Source organism: Parus major, chromosome 1A (assembly GCF_001522545.3).
Source record: "Parus major isolate Abel chromosome 1A, Parus_major1.1, whole genome shotgun sequence".
Lineage (NCBI taxonomy): Eukaryota > Metazoa > Chordata > Aves > Passeriformes > Paridae > Parus > Parus major.
This window is the reverse complement of record NC_031773.1, coordinates 24,254,266-24,276,765: the sequence shown is the minus strand read 5'-3', so window position 1 is coordinate 24,276,765 and position 22,500 is coordinate 24,254,266. Positions and strand designations below refer to the sequence as shown.

The 22,500-nt window shown below is 35.2% G+C and overlaps 1 protein-coding gene across 6 annotated transcripts in view; it reads left to right on the top strand.

The window, feature by feature from the left end:
* Window positions 1-22,500, top strand: part of FOXP2 (forkhead box P2) — a 339,563-nt gene that overhangs the window by 308,310 nt on the left and 8,753 nt on the right. For all 6 annotated transcript variants that reach the window (XM_033514481.1, XM_015628631.2, XM_033514483.1 and 3 more), the window contains one exon: window positions 654-817. In XM_033514481.1, the coding sequence (XP_033370372.1) occupies window positions 654-817 (164 nt within the window). The remainder of the gene's footprint in view (window positions 1-653; window positions 818-22,500) is intronic.

Sequence of the window (22,500 nt, the reverse complement as noted above, 5' to 3'; positions counted from 1 at the left end):
AGCACTGCAAGTAGTTCTTATTTGTGCTACTTTTGATGTGAAGAAGCAAGAAGGACACCCTGTGGCAAAATCTGGAACATTCAGTTTTGCTGCAAATGTTAGATTGATAGAAGCTTTTGCAAATGCATGTGGATATGCATTAATATTTATCCAAGCTGTCATAAATGATTTCACATCATAGTGTTGGGGAACATGGTGCTCATGGCAAAAACTTTAAAGTTTAATTATAATATATAATTTTTATGCAGAAGAGGCAAATGTCAGGACTTTTTTATTTTGAGTTAAGTTCTGGTCATTTTTTAAAGTATAGCAGCTGCCTGCATTATAAAGGAGCCATACATTGTGTGGAAGGGCAAAGGGGTTAAGTGTAATTCAAAGTCAAAAAATGATGTAAAACTAGAAAGTGCCATGAATATCAGAACATAGTTATAAATGGAAAATAATGAAACCTAAGCAAAAGAAAGAGTAAACCAGAAATAGAAATGCTGTTATATTCAGAATGTGGAAATAATTGGAAATGCGCAAAATCCTTCTGACCACCTCAACAACCACTCAAAATGAGCTGTTGTGCGTGTGTATATTTCTAAATGTTCATGCATGTATGAGTGTTACGTATAGACTAATAATTTTGGTTTTACTTTTCATTTTGGTAGGCTGCGCTGGCAGAGAGTAGTTTACCATTGCTAAGTAACCCAGGACTGATAAATAACGCATCCAGTGGCTTACTGCAGGCAGTGCATGAAGATCTCAATGGTTCGCTGGATCACATTGACAGTAATGGAAATAGCAGTCCAGGCTGCTCTCCTCAGCCTCACATGTAAGTCCAGTCAGCTTTCTTCCAAGAAAAAATGCCTTAGTCTAAGGCACAATATTACTCAAAAGAGCTTTGAAAGGTGCTAAGTGAAACATCTGGAGCTATACATTTGAAACAAAACATTTATATTAAAACATTTAAATAGATGAGTCTTCATTTACTTTGTAGTGATTGCTGTAAGTTTTGTTTTTTTTTTCTTGTTTTTTTTTTTTTTAAACCTCATAAATTTGCTTCCAAGCTCCGAATGTAGTGGAAGGCTGATCTCTGTGGTCATTTTCAGAGGCTGGTTTGTAAGGTATAGTCAGAATGTTCATACTGGAATTAGTTGTAATTTTAACTATGACTCTCTAAACCATTTATGAACTGTAGTAGAGATATTGCCCGTTTATATAAACCATAAAATGCAAAGTTTAACTGTTGCCCACAGTTTACATAGAAGCCAGTAAAGTGTAACTTTTTGCCTGTCATATAAATCAGTGTAATTACATATTCAAGTTTAATTACTGGTGCGTCTGTATTGGCAAGGTTTATATGTTATATTTTATGCAAGACTACGATTCCTATTAATATTTAGCAGCTAACTATATCATTAATTACTCTAAATTCTTTCCCCTACCATCTTTTTAATGGAGCTGAGAGAGTGGAAGTATTAAAAATTGATGTATTGTGGATTTCAGAAATGTGTCTGAAGCTTTAGAAATGCCTGGCCTTAATCAGTGGTGTCAAACATGGCAGTTTCTTGTTTACTAAATAGTAAAACATGTATCTTGGAGGTATTGTTTCCCAGGTTATTTATATAATAATTAGCAGTGCGATATGTAAGTAGACTTACTTTTGAGTTTACTGTAGGATGATTTTTTAAGTGTATCTAAAATTATGGTATTTTTTTTTTTATGGTTTAAAAAGCTGATCTCATTTGCCTTTTTTCATTCCATTTTCTCTTTCACATTTTAAATGTTCATTTTAATTGCTAGAGTGGGATATTTAACAGTAACAGTAATTGAGACCAGGCTCCCTTTTTTACTTATGCTCTGATGTGTGAAGAATCCATTTTGATCTGACTTTTTTAGGGAAAATATTTTACTGATTTTTTTCTTCTTTTGTTTGACATGTTAATATATCTGTGATCACATAGAAATGTTTATTGTCATGCATTTAATTGTTTTATTGTACATTTATTCTATTTGCCTTTGAAAATAATACACTGTGAACATTCATGTATTTTATCAGGTTCCAAACCATTACTTTTTCAAAATGGAAAAATTTGTCTTTTGGAAGTGTCTTTAGATGTATTAAATAATACAAAAGAAGTAATAAAACTTGAAGTAGAAAGAACATGAATATATGCTCTTGAGAGTAACACTACTCTAAAACAAGTAAAGTGAGCAATCAGACAAAAGTTTTTATATCCCATGCTTTATGCTATCAACCATGCAGTGGGTAGCTTGAGGCCTTTTACTTTTAGCAGTTCTCCTGAGTATGCTAATGCTCTCTTCCTGTATAAAATGCCAAGACAATAAAACTTTAAAGAGCAAACAAGAGTTAGATCATGTGTGTTAAAAACAGCTACTTTACAGAAAAGAATGACACTTGCTATTAAAGTTGTTTTGTAAGTGTTAGGCAGATCTGTTTACATATCCTATGTTCTGTCTGCCATTCTGCCTGATAAACTGTGATATCTGTGCATATGATTATGTAGGCATGGCTACATTTATAGCTGTGTTTGTAGCTAAAATAGTGCATATTGAAGTCATTCTTGCCTGTAACAAAGGCAAATACCTTAGTTACACCCTAACTTGAGATTCAGCTTTACTCTCACATTTCTATGATGTGTCATTTGTCAAAATTGGCATTTTTGGGACTTGCTATGTTGACTCCTTGGAAATTTGTGAGGACATGTTGCTCAGTTCTTGATAGTCTGAAGCAACAGAATGTAAATGCCCTGAGACACCACTGGAGAAAGAATCTATGCGCATTCATCCCTTGCACCAAATTTATTGCAAGAATTCTGGGGTTCTGTGAGACCATGAGCCATCAGGCAAAAGATGCAAGCTAGGTGGCCACTCACTTGTGACATTTTTTGCTTTTCTTTGTGGGGGGAAAAAGGGAATGAATGCAATCTGGAAGGAAAGACCAGGGTAGGGAGAAGCTTGCATGGGAGGTAGAGGACCAAGGAAAGGGTGACCTCTTCCTTGTCGCCGTGGCCACGTTGGTCAGAGACCTTCATTTTTGTTAAAGGGCTTTACATAAGAAAATGAGAAAATAATATAATTAAAGCAATACAGAAGTAAAACAAGTGAAGAATATGGAAAACAATGAAGACACAATTTAAATTTTGCATTGCTTACACATCTAACATAATATTTTTTTTTTTTCCCCTCAAAAATAGCTGATGAACTAGTAAAGAAAAGTATTTTACTGGCACAAGCACCTACTTACTTTTGGTATCCTGTGAAGGTTCACCCAGGAAGTGTGGGTGTTTCTCCCCTAGAGAAGGGAGGTTTTTATTTTGAGGTGTGATAATTATTGCACTCACCTGTGAATTTGGAGGCTCTATTACTCTCCAAGTAATTAAACCTCCATCTGATTCCCAAGAGAATACTCTAGCCATAGCAGCAGGTGTATGCTGAGCAATGCTGCCTGCCATCTTGTAGGTGGCACACATGCAGGAACAATGGAGCAAGGCGTTAGAGGAAGAGGTTTTGTGCACAATTTAGAGATCAAAGCACTCAATTGGGAAGGTGCAGAGTTTGTATTCTAGACAAGCTTCCAGAGACAGGCATTTGTTTAGTATTTCAGCAGGAAATGTGAAAAGAGTCCCAGTGACAGTGTCAGAGTCAAGCATCTTGGTTAGGCATTGGTTGTTTAAATTGTGCTGTCATTTTATCAGCTATGATAAAACCATATGATAGAAAAACTGTCTTATTTTGGGATGATCATGTTAATGTTTTCAGCATATTTTGTGTGTGTGTGCACAAGTCAGTATATCGGTAGTTGAGCACTGGAACATTACCAGAGACATTGATTTCTGTTATTATAGTGTCTTAACTACTGAATGTCAGAGTGTAGGGAAATTGTTTCAGTTCTTGGATATGAACCTAGTACTTCACATCTGGTTTTGCAAAACACAATAGTAAAAGCAGTTAGAGTCAATGATTTACCCATCTGTGACCAGGTTTCTTAGCATAGGCAAATGAATCAACTTACTTAGAAAATAGTCTCTGTTTATTGACTAGAGAAAGGCAGGAGGTCTATAACTTCAAGTAACTCTATCACACTTAAAGTTTGTTAAGTGTAGTGAGTTCTAGCCAGTGTATTTAGGGCACTTTAAAACTTCTAAAATTTTGGCCTCAGGTAATGAAATATAAACTGCTCCATTTCTTATGCTGAATGCTTAAAAATACCACAGTAAGTTGTAGATGATCAGTACAACCATGGCCTGGTAGCTGGGGTAACTCTTACGTTAATTGTTATATAAAATATCTGAAATTTTATGTGCCTTCCAGTTTCCTTTCTCTAGCTGATAAAAGGTGGTAATTCCATGATTCAGGATGCAGCATATGGATACGGAATCTTAAGTCCTAGGTTTTCTTTCTGTACTTCAGCAGTATTTAATCCAAGTTCTATCTTTGACTGGCTTTCAAATCTGATTCTTGGTATGTAGGCGCTGAGTGCTTCCTTGACATAAATCTTCACTGAGAAAACGTGTTACTTATTGTAGCCAAATATGTTCTGTTCAAAACTTAAATTTCTTCTAAGATCAGTTGTTAGCAATCAATATCAGGCAATTGTATTTTAAGTCAATGCTTAAGACTGTTTCTTCTTCCATTATTTCAACATGGACTACTTCTCCAAAATTATTATGAGTTAGAGCTGATAAGCAACAGGTTTCAAAGTGATGAACAGAACTGAAGATATTTTATGCACAAAGATTCATTATTTATGTAAAACTAGGTGCTGTTAATCTTACATAACGATTGTACATGGATGTAACTGTAAATTCCACAGTACACACTTTTGGAGTATAAATGCAGAATTATGAACTAAAGAAAACAAATCCAAACTAGTGCAGTTAAAGGTGGGTTGTGGGAAACATTGGACAAAACATTTATTATTCCTGTAGGAACAACAGCATTGGATGAGACATGAGATGATACTTAGGAGCAATACTGACAGTTCATGCATTACTGAAAATGCAACTTCTTTTTAATCTGTACGTAATAGAAAGCATACTGCTGATGAGCTTTGGTGGGATTGGAAGGTCTGTTCTTTCAGAACTAATAAATTTAGATTTTTAAATGAACATCAGGATCATAGTGAAATCAACTTTGTGCTATTACTTTTCTTGTATCTATTATACATTCAAGAGTTCTCACTCTTGGGGATAGCAAATAAGGGATGGAAATCAAGTTCAAGTATTTTTCTGGTGTTTGTCTCTGCATTTGTTCTAGACTGATTACACTTCAGTGATTATTGCAGCTGGCACAGACCGGGTGTTTTATCACCAGAATACTTAGCACATCACTTGTCCCCATGGTCATGGCAAATGCATCATGCAAAATGCCACTTTACTTTATTGTATAGTCCTGGGGGGAAAAGGTACAATTTTAATCTGCAAAGCTCTCCATAGCAGTTGAGGAAACTGAAAGAAATTGGTCATGAGGAAACAAGGAAAATGGCAGGCTGAGAAAATGTAGTCTTACCACAGGAAACAACGGGGCGATTATGCCATTCTATTGAAACTCACTGCAGCTCATTAAATAAGGAGTGGAAGGAGTTAGAAAAGGTGATAGGGTAAACAGATATCCCTCTGGTGAGGTTTTGAGGAAGGGGCCTGACATCATGGTTGTCTCCCTTCTCACTCTGTGACAGTGTAGACTGAAGACAATGCAACTAAACTCATTCTCAAGTGTTTTACTGAAATAATCCAGTTCCTGATAGCAGATCCAGAATCCTGGAGTTAATGCCATTCTGATTTCTAGAATTTTAGTTGTTGACAGTGTTTTTAGAAAAGTGAAAACAAGAAATACAGTTTTGGATCTGCTTCTCAAAAACTGAGTTCATACATCATCTCCTATATGAGTCTTTATGTTCAGCTATTGTACTGCTGTACTCCCTAAGATGGGAATTGTTTGAAGCCAAATGTCAAGACACACACACATATATATTCCATGATCTTTAAAGCTGTTTCTGGAAAATGTTATGGTAGGTTGTTATGAGAAAGGATAACTTTTGTCCAAATGAGCAAGGGTAAGAGTCAATATGGAAAAAAAAAAAAAAAAAAAAGAAAAGAAAAGAAAAAGACCTTATCCAGTGTAGTCCTTCGTCTCCGATTTTGTGTGGAAAAAGTGAGTTCCAAGCATCTATGGTTTCAGTCACCTTTTCTTTTTATTCTCCTGTCGTTCCCAACCCTACTCCTTTACCTTTTCTCACTCTTGCCCTGACTGGATCATTTCTCTCTGCAGTTCTATCTGCATAATCATCAAACTTGTTATTTTTTTTTCAAACTTTTTTTATCTTTAAATTTTATTCCCAGAGGCAAATATGATTATTCTGCTCTAAGATCATTTACTTTTGAGGTGCTTCAGTTTGAAAGCATTCCATTGTCAGGTCGTTCCCATATCTGATTATTCCAGTCCCCCACTGTTAAGCTTTCACACCACTTACAGTAGGTTACCTATCATTCCAGTTTTAATCCCTTTCATTCCCTTGTTTCTTTAACTTCATAATGTTCCAATCCCCTGTCTTTCCTTCTTTTTTTTTTCTTTTTTTTTCTTTTTTTTTTTTTTGTTATCGTTTCATTGTCCCATTTCATGATCTCTTTGCATTTACCTTGGAGGCTTGTTCTGTTCTAGGGGACTGCTATGATCCAAGTCTCTTGTTCATTGTATAATACTTGACATAGTATATAAGAAAATAAACTCACGAAACACATCAATTAACAGGGATGTAACAAGCATTATTAAATAGGTGAGAAGCATGTAATTGAGTAGATGAATGTGGTAGCAATTGCAGTATTTCTGGGTATCCTTGTTCATCAAAAACGTTTCACCTAATCACATGATATTTTAATGCCTGTATAATTTAATTTCACACATTTTTATTCATAAATCTAACATAAGGATGATAATGGGCAAAGAGACTTTGTGACAACTTTTATTTTTATATGAAAAGAGGAACAGCTAGGAAATGGGATCTTAAAGGTTATGGCTTTTGTCTGAACATATTCCCATTGAAAGAAGTTCTATTGTGAGAATATGCAGTGAATAATTTTGGCTTTTGTACAGAGCCATTTACCTGTGGACACTAATGGAAAAATAAGCAATGATGTTTTGATTGATAATATTTTTCAACATTCCCATTGAAACAACTTTTCACTTAAATGTTTCCCTAAATATTTATATTCTCATTTTTAAATTTTATTTTACATTACATTACTTTTCAGTCCATTTGTCCTCTACGTTTACTTTTGTTCATCAATTTACTTATTTTCCAATATTGATGGTGTTCTTCATCCTTTCATCTCTAGCTTCTTAAATGTTACTTGTCTTACTTTTGATCAGAAGTTGCTGTTTCTTTTTTATATTATTCCAGCCTCAGTTGTTGGCACTTCTAGAGTACATTCCCAATGCTCTTAACAAAAAGATCACTCCAGAGATACAGTGCCTTCAGCTGAAAAGAGTCAGATCCCCATAGCATGGCTTGTATAAGTTGGCAGGCTCCTATGGGGTTTCACAGAATCTTTTTGGAAGCTGTCTTGCAGAAAACTTTGTGGTACTGCTATCATGAGTTCTCAGTCTGTGCACAGGATACTTTTGCTTTTTACACAAAAGGGCTGTATAAGAAAAGGCAGCATCTTCAGTGTTGTTGCAGATGTTAAAAATTTGTTTGACATTGCACAACTAAATCTCTCTGCAATGTGGTTAACTCTTAAAATTAGTCCATAAGACAGTCCTGTCTTTGCACAATGCAGAAGCTGAGATGACAGTGCTTGTTAAAGTTTATTTCTAAATCTTTACAGACAGTAACAAATTTTATCCACTATTGATGATTACATTTGTTTCTTAAGTAACTGTAATATTATAAGCCAAAATTTTTGAAAGTGGACTCCCTAAATACTATTTCCTAAATACATCTTTTCAAACTGTCTTTAAACTTGCTTATCACATAAAAAGTCAAATAAAAACATACAGTTATATCCAACTGATAACACTTATACCAGTACTTTAAATTATGATCCATAGATCTAAGCATTCCATGAAAAATGTAAGACACTATGCTGAGAAATTGTTACTTGACTATTGTTTAATCTCTAGAATTCAGAGAAAACTAGGTGGTTTACACATTTTAAAAGACTAAAAATTCCAATTCAGGGTTGGGTTTTTTTAAGACTTTATAGGAAGCCTTCATGTCTTGTGAAACCCCATGTGTAGGTCATGGTATAGTTACTAAATTTCAAGATGGATAAAGATGTGATTATACCTGCTAAAGTCCATATGCAAAAACAGAGTTTCCAATCTTATGGCTAAGTGCAGTTTCATCTAACAAAAGCCTTTGATTTAGAGCAGTGCTGGGAATGCATATGTGTGGTATGACCCTGATGTAATTTCTGTTAGGGTTATAACTGCAAGTATTCTGGTGGTTTACTCCAAACAAGCAGCACTGAAAGTGTATATTAAATTAGGCTGAACATATCCAGTAGTCTCCCTCTTATACAAAAAATTTTACCAAGTTTGTTGTTCCACTGTACCCATTAATAAGGATTTAATGATGCTGCAGAATCTTTGTATGATTGTGACCGCTCCACTGATGCTTTTTGAAAACTTTAATAAGCTTCTGATTGAGATAGATAATGTGATACGTTTATTTAATGCAGTATTATGCTATGATAGTAGTAGTCTGGGTAATTAGGGAATTCCCCCAAAATTGAGTTTTATTTCTCTTCATGTTTTCCCTCCTTTTCTTCATTCCTTGCAAATTTGACATTATCAAACATCACAGCTGAAAAAATGACCTCTGATCTTTTACCTCCTCTTGCTCCAAGAGCGCAGGAGATGAGTCATGTTGTGGGCAACCACATATTAAAATTTCTGTCCTAAAATTATCAAAGTCCATCTCAAATTTGAAAGACATTGTGAAACTTCATTCCTTTGATGATTATAAGCTATATTCCAATTTTCAGACTAAATATATTCAAATTTAGTTTCACTGATATGTGTTTTAGTTTACAGAGTGTTTTTTACTCTCCCTCATGTTTCTCAAATGTATTCTTGACAGCACACTGTGAGCTTTGAACCTTTATTTTGTAGACCAAACAGACTGTTTCTGATAGAGCAGACTGTCCATTTTCCTCATGTGTCTACAAGCCGTTCCATAAAAAGACTCAGTTTGGATTTAGTTATGTGGGTAGGTATTAACAGGTTTTTGAAGAATTCCAGATGTGCTTGTATATAAAGCACTTCTTCTTCGTCTCTGTTCCTGTGGGGGTAAAGCTTATTTCAGCTATATTCAGCTAAACTGTTATGGTTTATTTTAATATACACCATTATGGATGGATTGAGAACCCTGTTGTGGAAAGTGCTGTACAAAGGCAAAACAGAAAGGTTTGTCAAATCCCTGCCACAAACTCTTGCAGTGTTTAGGTAATAATTGGATTACTTGGGTTTTGAGAAGGATGTTCAGATGTAGTTTGAATAGAAGGTGTATATTATTAGACTTCTGGTCCCCTGTAGAATAACATCACTTCATTCAGAGAAGGGCTTGACACAAAGCCAGTTGCCATTGACTGGGCTATAGTAGGTACATAAAGCCTAAAGGCAAACCATGCCTGGTGGCAGTGACATAGTATGAGATGAGCACCCATCAAGTAGTGTTCTGTTACTATGTATGCCCTTTATTCATAGCATCATGAGAGAAATAATAATGTGTTTGTATCTATCTGGAGGTACTGGAAGTACAATTTAAACCATATGTATTTTTATTTTGTAGTTATATACAGATGTATTAATGACAAATGTATTGCACTGTATATATTTCATTCAGCAGGAATACAGTGCCCTGTGAAGCTGAAGTCTGTGTTAAGCACAGGCCAAAGTATGTGGTTAAGAGGCAGAATGTATTAATCTAGGCTCTGTGATATCTCAGATAATTCCTAATCAGCTGAGTCTGCAAGAAGACTGTATTTGTGTTTTCTTGCAGAAATTATAGAGATATAGCATATTCATCCAGCATGTTGATCTTCACATCTAAATGGTAAATCTGCAATAGTATAACAATGGGAGGCATGATTAATATTCATATGTTAAGAATTTGGTAAAATGTTCTGAAAAAAGTTAGAATGACTGGCTGCACAGTCTTTCATAATGCTAGAAGCTGGTGACAAATATGACAAAGGTATGTGGTTGTTGAGAGCATACTTAACAGGAATGTTGTATATAAAAGTAAGCTCTGTCTTCCATGCAGTTCTTTGACTGGTCTTTTCTGAAGACTGGGAAAGACTAAAAATACTAGGTTTTTTGAGAAGAGAGGAACTAGGTGAGATATGATGACAGCCTTTAGAACACAGTGCAGAGGAGATGGGAAAGAATTTATCCATTGGGAATGGGACAAGAAATAATTGATTGGTATTTTGGCAAGAACAGGTAGGATAGACATCAGAAAAAAAATCCCCATCTTTTTTACTTCAGGATAATAAAGTGCTGATACATGTACCAACACAGAAAATCTTTGTAACCACTGATACTGGAAACTTCTAAGAATAAATTAAAGTGGTCAAAAGTGATTTTAGTATAAATTATCCTATTTCGGGGTAGGGGAAGAAAATTAAGGGACTTCATGATCTCTTGAAGTCCCTTCTAGCCCTTTTTTCTTTTGATCCATATCATAAATCTTGAAAAAGTAGGCACTATGCCATGTTTTACAAAGATAGTGGAATTGTTCAGATCCAGATTTAAATGATTCAGATTTATTTTGTGATTTGGAACAGCTATCATTGCTAAAAACTTTTAAGTACTCTTATTTTTAAGATCAAATTGAAAGTTGGCCTCACAGAGAAATACATAGTGAGCATAACATTCAGTTAATTTGAGTAATGTCAGTAAGGGTAGTGCAGAAAGTCCTTAACAAGTCAGTCTGACCCAATGGTCTGTGTTGAGTGTGATGTGTCATTCTACTTGTTAAAGCTACCATCAGCTATTCAGCAAAAAAAACCACAGCTGAACACTGGCTTTTCTCCAGGTTTGTTGTACCAGATCAAGCTAGTCCAGCTAGGAATCCAGAGAGGTCCCAGCTGAGTGGAAATTGTCCCAGTTTCCAAGAACGGAAAGAAGGAGGACCCTGTAAGCTACAGGCCTGTTTGCCTCAATTCAGTGTCTGCCAAAATCATGGAAGACCTTATTCTGGGAAGTATTGAGAAAAAAGAGAAGACAGCACAGTCATTGGTCACAGCCAGCACAGCTTCATGGCTGGGAAGTTCAGGCTGTCAAACCTGATTTCCTTCCATGATAAGATAACCCACCTAGTAGATCTAGAAAGGCCAGTGGATGTGATCTTTTTGGTCTTCAGTATTGTCTCTCACAGGATCCTTGTGGACAAAGGGTCCATCACTCAGCTGGATAAGCAGGTTACATGTGGGCTCATGGGTCAGACACAAAGGGTTACAGTGACTGGGGTGACATCAGGCTGGTGACCTGGCACTAGTGGGGTTCCACAGGCTCCATCCTTGGCCCTGTGCTCTTCTACATCCTCATGAATGACATAGATGCAGGACTGGAAGGGATACTAGGTGAGTTTACAATGACACTAAACCTGGAGGAGCTGTCAACTCCCTTGAGAGAGTTGTCCCATACTATTTATCTGATCAGCTCTGTGTTTGCCAAAAGTTTTATTGATGTAAAAGTTTTCAATAGAAATAGAAAAACAATTGTATTTGGCATGTATTTATACTAAAATGTACAAACCCTACATATCAACACTGTCCAAATTCTCCCTCAGCTTTTCCTGGATCATTGAATAGGTTTCCAGATTTTGCATAGAGAATATTTATCAGCTCTAACCCACAAATAATACTGAGGTATTTAATTGTTGCTGCTAAGTGTCTGTGTAACTCCTACAATTTTTAAAACTTCCCAGCCATTAAATACTACAGAGCATGCCAGATCCACAGCTTCTTGTCTTGAACTTTGTTGTTTCTGGGCTTGCTATTTTTATGGTTCTTCAATAACCCCAAAAATATTCACACTGCAATCTCTAGTACTTTGTCATTTTGCTTTGAAATTTCGCTTTAAAAACTTCTGTGCTCTTTCTCCCTAATACTTTTCTTTGTTTAGCGTGTTAACTTTAGACGTTTGAACTAGATGCAGTTGATGGGTTGAAAGACTTTAGAGGCCTGTGCCCTGAGCTAATTTCTAGTCAAGTTCCTACTTTCTTGTGGTTCTATCACAGAGAAAATACATTTATTTAGACACCAAAGGGAGCAAGCAAATGTCAAGGATGGGAATTTTAGTAAGAGTTGCTAGAATCAGAAAATCTATGTTAATGTCATCTTCTTAGATAGCATTAGTTCTTAGTCAGAACTTGATTCTTACAAATTTTGATCCTGTAAGAAGGGCTAATTGTAGGTGGGCTTTAAGCCTTGTTTGATATTTAAAGAAAGTGTATTTTTAATATGCCAGTTTTTCAGAAAGATGATGTCTTTATCAATTTTCAGAATTTAATATATTAGTGCAAATAGGATATCCATATTTATAGATTTTTCCTTTTCTTGCCAATAATAATAATAATAATAATAATAATAATAATAATAATGATAAAAGAGAACCCCAAACAATAGACAGAACACCAAGACCTGCTCAATTTAATTATAAGTTTTGTAATATAAAAAAAACCCTCTATGTTTAAACTGCCCATTTTTAATCAATAAAATATTTTCTTTTGTTAAAGGAAAATAAAATTAAATTAAATCTGTCAATTTATATTCTAGAAATTTTATCTATACAATGCTCATTTCTTTGTAGTAAGCTAAAAGGAAGAAGAGAACATGTTTGATTGTTGGGGATTTTTATAATTACTTTCAATATTTTTTACATTCAGACTCTTTACTATAAAACTGAAGTTCTTCAAAACCTTGTTTTGTATATTTTCCTTTTAATTTTGCCACCAATGTCCATTTCCAACTTTCCTTTGAAAAGAAACTCTGTTTTAGCTGACCCTAATTTGAAGAGAACCAGTTTATATTTGCATATTCTTGGGCCGGCCTAAACTGATAGGGCAGGAAGCACCAGGCACCAACTCCAGCCTCTTCAGGATCAAATGCATTTGTATATTTTGCAGAGAAGCAGATAAGTCATCCCTGAGTTGGGAAGTGCATATGCTATAGAAAAGAAAAATGAGAGGTTTGCTCCTAGTGTTCATGAATTAATGGCTATCTGGCTTCTGCAGTGTGAAGATCAATATATGTTGAAACATTTTTCCTGTAGATTAATGATAGATGGCATCTTGGAATTATTGAATACTTAATATTTTTATTAGGATTTAAATATATAATGATTTTGAAAATCAAAGCTCACTAACTGTGTAACATACTGAGGATTTTAGAAACTTCTCTTTTGCAGTAGTATTTTGCCTTTTTACTTTTATAATAAATTAGTAGCATAATAACTATAAGGATAAAATTATTGTAAATCTGCCATATTAAATTAGGTGACCCTTAAGTATGAATAAGGCAAAGGTGAACATGTCCTTTTTTCCTATACTTTCCATATTTTTAGTATCTCACTATTACTCATATCTCCAAGCCACTACTCTTGTGTTGACTTCAGAGGCAGCTGAATTAAATCAATTGAAAGTTTCCTCCCACAGGTATGTTTCCCATGCCATAGGTCACTTCCGTTGTTCTTTCCTGGATTCTTCTGTATGGTTTTTGGAGTGAGTGAGTAATAGCTAAAGGATGGTCAAGTACATTGAATATAGAAGTTGAAGTGAGGGCCTACTTGCAAATACATAAACATGTTTATATGATTGTCATTGTCATTATTCTCCTCTAGTTAGTCTGACATATTGGGTTTTGACTCCTCAAGCAGAAGCGCCATTGAAGGATTCATAATATATTTCCCAAGTGGTTATAGTAGATGGACATATATGGGTAGTTTATTTTCTTTCTTTTATTTGTCAGCAGTAAACTGATTTTGCCATGAATTGTCAGCTTTGAGGTTTTTCCACAGTTATGTGTTTTTACACATATAACTAATTATATATATCATATTGTTATCTCTGTTTATATCTTCAGGGCTATTCATAATTACATTCAAAATAAAAATCAAATGTAGGATCTTAGAGATTTCTTGCTGTTAACCTACTTCTATGTTGTGATACAATCTTTTGTTCTTCATTTAATTACTTTTATGACTGACAAATCTTTGTCTCTACTTCTAGCATAAGTAGATTTTTGGGAGTTTCTCACAGGACTTTATAAATTTAAATAGACCCATCTGTTCTCCTTTTTTATTGCAGTGTTATTCTTAGAAGGCTGATAGAGCAAGTAAAATTACTGGTCTTACATATACTTGCTATTCCACCTCATTCATCTGGTGGAAATATATGTGTTTCACCTTTGGTTATTCCCCTCTCCCCAAGCGTTCTGTCAGATGCGTTACATATTTTCCTTACATCTTCAGTGAATAAACTTCAGAAGTGAAATCATGGCCCTAATGAAGTCAAGGGGAATTTTGCCATTGACTTAAATGAGATTTGGAGTTCATCCAAGGAAACTCTTTGTCTTCATGTCTTTGGCTTTCCCTCATTTCTTATTCTGTCTTCAGTCACTCCAAATCATTCCTAATCTCCATCTGATATTTCTTGTAACTTCTTACAGTCCCATGTCTCAGTTTCAATTTATCAAAATGTTTTAATCTTTGTTTTCGTTTTCTTTTTTTTCTTTTCTTTTTTTCTGAATAAGACAAGCACTCCCAGATCTGAAATCTTTTTATTAGGTCTTGAAACCTTTTACACTCTTACTAGTCTATAACATTAGCAAAATCACTAATGTTGAAATCCATAACAGCTTTTTCCATGCCAATGCAAGAAATATTTTCTCAGTTTTGTCAGGACTAATTGGATATGCCCTGTTAACCAATAAATTTATAAGTACTTTTTAAAACAGCTTGGGTTTTATTTTTCCTGTGAATATAAGTGTAATGTCTTAATATTTTCTGCTATCTATATTCCCCTAAAACCCAAAAGGTATAGATAAAATCACCCCTTTTTTTCTTTATTTTTTCCTTCCTTTTTCTTCATTAAACAGCCCTCATAGTGCTTCCTTTCCAGACACCCTAAGATAGCTTGTGGCATATTCATCTCTTTAAAACGGCACTATGTGTTCTCTTAGTTGAGATTTTCAGGTAATAATGAGTATCTTCCTGCTGTCCCACTCCCCTCTGATATTAGATATATGTAGGCACTCATAAGCAGAGTAGCTTTCCTCTGCTATTTTCATGCTAGATCTTCACATCCAATTATTAATTGTTCTTGACTTACTCTGGTAATACCTGGGTATTCTCTGATTTCTCCTTGAATGTAAGAATATGCTGGGACCTGTCCTGGTTTACATTTTACTTGATATCCTGCAGGACCTCTTTCTCATTAGGTTTGCACATGATATCAGATTAGGGGAACAGTGAATATGCATAAGGGTAAGATGGCCATTCAGAGGGTCTGCATGGGCTGAAGGACTTGGCCAAGAAGAATTTTATGAAATGCCATGCCTTGCACTGAGGAAGGAAAATCCCCATCTGAGTCCAGTTTTGGCACCTCAAATTTAAGAATTCCAGCAGTAAACTGGGGTGAATTCAGCAAAAGTCAGCCCACATGGTCAGAAGCAGAAGCAGTTGCCCTCTGGGGAGAGCTGAATGAGCTGAACTAGACCAGCCTGGAGGAGAGGGGGCTTTGAGGTGATCTAACTCTCAGTACCTACAGGAAGATAAGCAAGAAGATGGAACAAGGCTCTTTACTGTGGTGGTAGAATGGGAGACAGAGGGCATAAGTTAAAATGAGAGTTTGAGATTGGATATAAAGATATATGGATAAATGTCCTCTTTCCTCATGGGTACAGTTAGGCAATGGATGGGGATGTCGACAGGCAAGTTGTATAGTCCATATTCTCCAAGGTTTTCCAAACCTGACTGAATAAAATCCCAAGCAATCTGTTGTGACCTTCTAGCTGTGCCTTCTTTAGGCAGTGGGTTCACCTAGAGATATTCTAGAGCCCTTAACCTGTATTACCCAGTGATCATAGAGTGTGTTTTCTTTACAACACTCAGAGAGTGAGCAGAAGCAGCATAGCAATTTTAGCATTCAGGCTTAAGGAGAAAGATGCTCTGGATTTTGTTTTACAGATACTAGTGAAGTCATATCAGGTACTTGCAAAAGGGATGGATCTTAGAAACATCAATAACCAAGTTTACATCTCTTTTAATTGATTACAGAAGAAAAGTTGTGCCGCAAGACCAGTTCTGTGCAATAGGTAATTATGGGGTTTGTGATTATTATTTTTCTTTACCCCTGCTCCAAGGGACTGACCTTCCTTTTATTCTAGTGTAAGTGAAGGGAGGGCATGAAGATCTAGCTGCTTCTACACTGGCTTCTAAAATTTTATCAACAGATATTAAAACTAGGAAAGTCTAGTTTAGAGGTTGTAAAAGCCTCATTCATCTGGTTACATCATCATTACACAAACTCATTCATACTTGCTCCTACCTTGCTTGATGCACCAGAGGTACTTTGTGACCATTGATCATTAATTCCATCTTAGGACATCTCCTCTAGTGATGAACTGAAGACAAACTTTAGTGGCCTAATTAACTATTCCTGTGAACTTTTATCTCCTGTCAGCAGCAGTGTCTGCCAGCTAGGACTGTTTGTTGCCTCTGCTTTCCATTGCCAAGTCAATGCAACTCCAACTCCACCATGGTGTACTTGAAATCCTTGGTGATGGATAAAATTATAAATATGAAAATAAGTATATTTCAAATTTCATATTTAGTGCTTCAGTGTTACATTTCAGAAAATAAAAGACTGTTACTTCCAATATTTTTTTTTTCCTCAAAATGGCTTTTGGAGGCCCCAGGGTGTAAGGGTGTAATTTGAAAGTGGTAGGTTAACAAAGCACATCCATAAACACCCCCACTGAAGAGTAGTACTTCTATAGGAATCATATTTCCAGTCTTCTTCCATGAGGACATTGTAGCTTCACTGTCTCCTTAGTGAAATGAGGTAGCATACCCTCAGCTTCCTGAGAAGGATATGTGATAACAGGATCTTCCTCCCTTTCCTGCTTAAAGCCAGAGATTTGCATGTAGGCATTGTTTTATCTAGAAATAATGCCATTTCTTCGTCATTTCAGTATATGTGATAAATACATGGGGGAAGTGTTTCCTGATCTTCAAGGAGAAATAATAATACATTCTGTGACAGTTGTAGCATTACAGAATTTGTATTTAATTGCTCATCTAATAGTTTCTTCCCTTTCTCAATATTTGGATTAGTATCTCCCTATGTGGCTATACATATTCACATCAATAAACAGTTCACTTCTACTTAGAAAAAATAATAAACTGTTTATAATAGCGTAAAATTGTAGAAAGACAGAGTAAGAATTAGATAACATGAAAATACTGTAGGATTTGAGGATTTGTCTCCATTTGTCTAAGAAGACATAAATATAAAAAGTTCTAAATCTGAAATAGTGGTATGGAAAATTTCTTTCAAAATCGTTGTGGGATCTATAGCTACAGATCTATAGCTATATTGGCAAGATGTAATATAGCTCTTCCTGAGGAAATATTAGTTCACCTCTATTAGGAAGAAAAGACAGCAATAGAAGTTGTACATAATGTATTTCAACAAGTTAAGCTTGGAAAATACTTAATACAAAGAAGTCTTTAGAAAGCAAAAATGCTTCAGATAAAAATATTTTAAACCTTTTTCACATACGAAAATATAAAAACATACACAAATAATTATATTGGCCACGGTATTATTTGAGCTTAGTAGCTCACCCTATTGGCTTGTGCACAAATATTTTCAGACTTCTGCAGTTTGAAGAATTCTGTAGCTGTGGATCTTCTCTCAGCGTTTACTGGAACACTCAGTGTAGTTGAATCAAAATTGCACTTGTAGTTCAGGATACCCACTACATTAAAGAATTGAGGACATCTGTTGGCAATAAGCAAAAACATAAATAAAAAATGCAGGTGTCTGATGTTAAAAGTTACACTGGAAATGTGAAGTTCTATAAAACATACTGTGTTTACACAAGGATAGCATTCTCTTTTTTTTTCATACTGAAGCACATTAATTGTAATGAAGTAAAGATAGTGAATAGACAGTACAGTTGAAGGAATATCTCCAGACTAACCAATTGATTTTGAAGATGTAATATTTGTGGGCTTAAGCTATCTATATAATTGTGAGGAAGAATGGATTGAATGGAACTTCAGTTTGTTTGGGAAATACTTAAAGTTGCTTGAGAGCTACCTAATTATGTATTAACTTTTTTTAAGTTTTAAAAATCTTTGTTTAACAGGCAAACATAAACTTAAAAGAAAATCAATGTAGGTTGTCATGACACATATGGCTTAGAAATTTTTCAGTCCCAAAGATTCCCCTGGGAAAACTTTCTTCATCTAAGTTTTAGGAAATTCATCATCTTTATACACTTCTGTCTGAAGTCACTAGGAAAGCTAGTGAGTCAACAGTATCAAAATTAAAGTCTCATACAAAAGATGTTTGGGAGGGACTTCAAGACATGATGTAATTTATTGCCCTTTGTGCCATTGAATACCAAAGTAAAAAACTCCCTAGAGTTACTAGGTGCCTAAGTCACCATAGCAATACAAAATGCTTTCAGCTGCAACCCAGCAAAATGATTATCCTTTCATGATTTTAGACTGATGATTGCAACCCCTGAGTGAAATAAAAGGGCACCAAAAGAGCTTAAATGAAAAACATGGCATATTGCAAATCATATTCTTGGCTACAAAGATCACAGTAAACGCATTGACTGAGGCAGCTTCTCTTTCTCAACATCTACCACCACTTCAATACAAAGCCAAAAGCAAAGTATTTTCCCTTCCAGTCATTACATTGACTTAACTGCCTGAGAGACTCCATCTCCCTGTCATGATGTCCCACAGCACTTTTTCTTAAGAGTTTAGCAGAACATTAAAGATTTTTGGTTGATATGGGCAACAATGTTTAGATGACCCAGATCTGAACTGTGGAGTTTGTTCACTGAGAATCCTGGAGGGGTTGAATCCTGGAATTTTCCTGGAAGCTTTCAGAATTAATTGCTGAACTTCTTGTGGTTTTTGGTTTTTTTTTTCTTTTTCACATATACAAATGAGAAATGAACTAATGAACTAACGTTTTTTATTATTATTATTTTCCTTCTATAGAACTGCATGAAAGATATAGAGAGAAACTTAAACTGTTAAATTTCTGTTTGGAAGAAGGAAAGGATTACTGTAGTAACACAATGCTGGTGGTTATAAAAGGCATTGTCTGCCTTCATATGTTTTCCAAAGAAAAACTGAATCTTTTATTCAAAGCTTAGAATGAGCACTGTTTTACTAAACAAATCTAAAACTTGTAATTATTTATATTTTCTTATCCTGAGTTCTCACTGCTGTTTTGTTTTATTCGGTATCATCTCACTTTAAAGTTGATGTGAAGTGCATCCACTGTAGAAAATATGCTATTCATAATTAAGAATATTGTATCAAGTATATTTTCTCCTTGTTGACACCAGCTCAACTCAATTTAATTAAGAAATCATGTACTTGGTTATACAATCTGGTTGTTTTCCTGTCAGCAACAGCACACATTCTAATGTTTAGAAGTTGAATGTAATGCTTGTTTTGTTGCTGTTGTCTAGATTTTAGTAGGATTTTAGTAACTATTATACTAAACACATTTTCCCAAGGCAAGATCACACTTATCTTCTGCAAAATTCAGAAGACAAGTTCACCTTGTATAAAGATGAATTATTGCAGGCTTTGAGAATTTGGCTTCATCCCCAAATATTTGGAAGTTACTTTACATATTTCTTCCTAGTAGATATTTATCCCTCAGTTGCCTGTCCTGTTATCTTTCTTTTTCCTCTGAAACCACAAAGCTCTTCTCCAAAAGCCTACAGTCCTGATAAGGCCTTTGTAAGTGTCCAGCAACTGTTACCTGTCTCTGGCAGTTATTTCAGTTAAACATTATAAATGGTGGTTTCTGTAAGGATACAGTATGCAGTTGTAATTTGCCAGTTGCAAAGAGTGAGAGAAAAATTTTCATGTAAAGCATGCAGAAGAGTGAGTGTTTGAGGCACACAGAAAAGAGGAACTCCATGTTCTGCAATCTATGAGCAAAGGAAAAGCAATGTCTTGGGATGAGCAGGCAGATCTGCAAGATATTAGAATCCTTCTTTTATATTAAAAACATCTCTCACAGAGAGTATTATTTTGAAAGGGCTGGAGTGCAGGAAGAGTCTTCTTTATAATTGTAGATCCATCAATTGTAAAGAAGGTAATCTATGGAAATGAGGATGTTCATTTATTTATATCTTTACCAAAGAGTTCTTTAAAATAATTTAGCCTAGCTGTATTTTTTTTTTTTTCTGCTGCTGCTTTCATCTACTTGTTTTCTGTTTGTGACATTGCATTGCCACCCTGAGCTCAGGTAGAGGTGTATTTTGCCAGCACTTATTCACAGGCATTTTGATTTGGACATGGTGTCATAGTTGTACTTGCTAAGAGATGTCTCCACCATCCCTTTATCATCCCAAAGAGTTAGCAGGGACTTAACATACTTCTCACAGATGTGTGTCTAACGCCAAGGATGATTTGGGAAAGGCACAGAGAGATGGGGACTCTAAGCCTCCCCAGCAACATGGTTCAGTGCTTCACTGTATGAACTAACTTTTAACTCCTTTATCTGACCAGTTGCTCTTTCTATAACCTAAGACATCCATTTTCAGCCTTTCATCATCTAACAATTTTTTTCCCTGATCCTGTACCAGAGTTTTCTCAAGTTTTTGACATCTGTGAAGTTACTGATGATGTTTTTCATTCTGTTTTCATTGTCAGTAATAAAAAGTGTTGGCTAGTTCTAAACAAGATTAGTTCATCAAGAAACAATACTTAACTTCCTTAAAATACAGATTCCAAGTATATGGTAGATCAGAAAGTTTTGATCACAAGTCCAAAATCACTAAGCTATGGCATGTTTTAGAATTGAGTAGCATATTTATTAATAAGAAGTCATGGAATACAGAAATATTCATTCAGAATTTATGTTTAAATACTCAGCACTTCACGTGGGAATTTTTTCTTAGCACAGTCCTCCTATTGTACAAAAAAATAGTAGTGCAAAATTTTGCAAATAATCACATTTAAATATATTTCTATCTGTAAATACACAAATCTTCAAATCTCCTTTTGCTTATCGAATATAAAAATTAAAGCTTTTTTCTTTTTATACATACCTTCTATTGTTGTTTCCTCAGAACATATATAAAATATTATATAAGTAAGATCCCTTACATCTCTAACCAACATGCCTGAACTTTGCCTTTCAAACTTTCATTTTGAAAAAAAAAATCTAGAGAGAAATGTTAGTTTCCAGCACCACTTTGCTATTCCTTGTATTTACACTTCCAGAAAGAGATGCTTGTATGGCAGTGTTTTCTAAAACTTAGAAAGCTTTTTTAAGCTTCTGGAAGAACAGCCTAGGAAATTTATTTTTGTGTAGACAACTGAACTGCATGATTTTTAGTCTTGATTTACTGTTAATCTGTAAGAAAGTATAGTTGGAAAAAAAGAAAATTTTGTATCCTGATTAGTCCTTTAAGATATTAATCCTTCCACAGATTAATCATCAAATTAATCTTTGAACTGTCCTTGCAAAAATGCAGTTCTCAATACTAAAAAATTACAATACAAGGGGAACTAATATCTTAATGTGTAATGCATTTTTAATGGCTATTTCTTGTTATCCTCTCTGTTTATACAGTGGCTGCACTCCAACCACTGAAGTGCAATAAAAGCAACCTTGACGCCACCCTTAAAGAAATTGAACTCATTTGGGAAAAAAGTTCTGTAGTCAGAACTTCTTAAGCAAGGAAACAAAAGCATAGCAATGAATCATAGAATGATTTGGAATGGAAGGGACGTTTAAAGATCTACTCCACCCTGCCTGCCATGAGCATTTTATGTCATTAAATTGATGACATAAACTTTCAGGGATGGGCATCCACAACTTCTCTGGGAGATTTCTTTCAATGTCTCACCATCCTTATGTAAAACATTTCTTCCTTATATCTGATGTAAACCCACCGTCTTCAAGTACAAATGTTGCCCCTTTTTCTGTCACAACAGGTGACAGGTGGTAGAAAGTCCCCACCTTTCTTATACACCCCCTTAAGTATTGAAAGGTCTCCCTGAAGCCTTCTCTTCTCCAGGCTGAGCAACCCCAACTCTCTCCACCTTTCTTCACAGGAGACACGTTCCACTCTATTTTTGTGGCTCTTCTCTAGACCTGCTCTAACAGGGCCACGTCTGTCTTGTATTGGGGACCCCAGAGCTGAATGCAAACTCTGGGTAGGACATCATGAGAGCAGAGTACAGAGTGGGGTGGGAAGACAAATT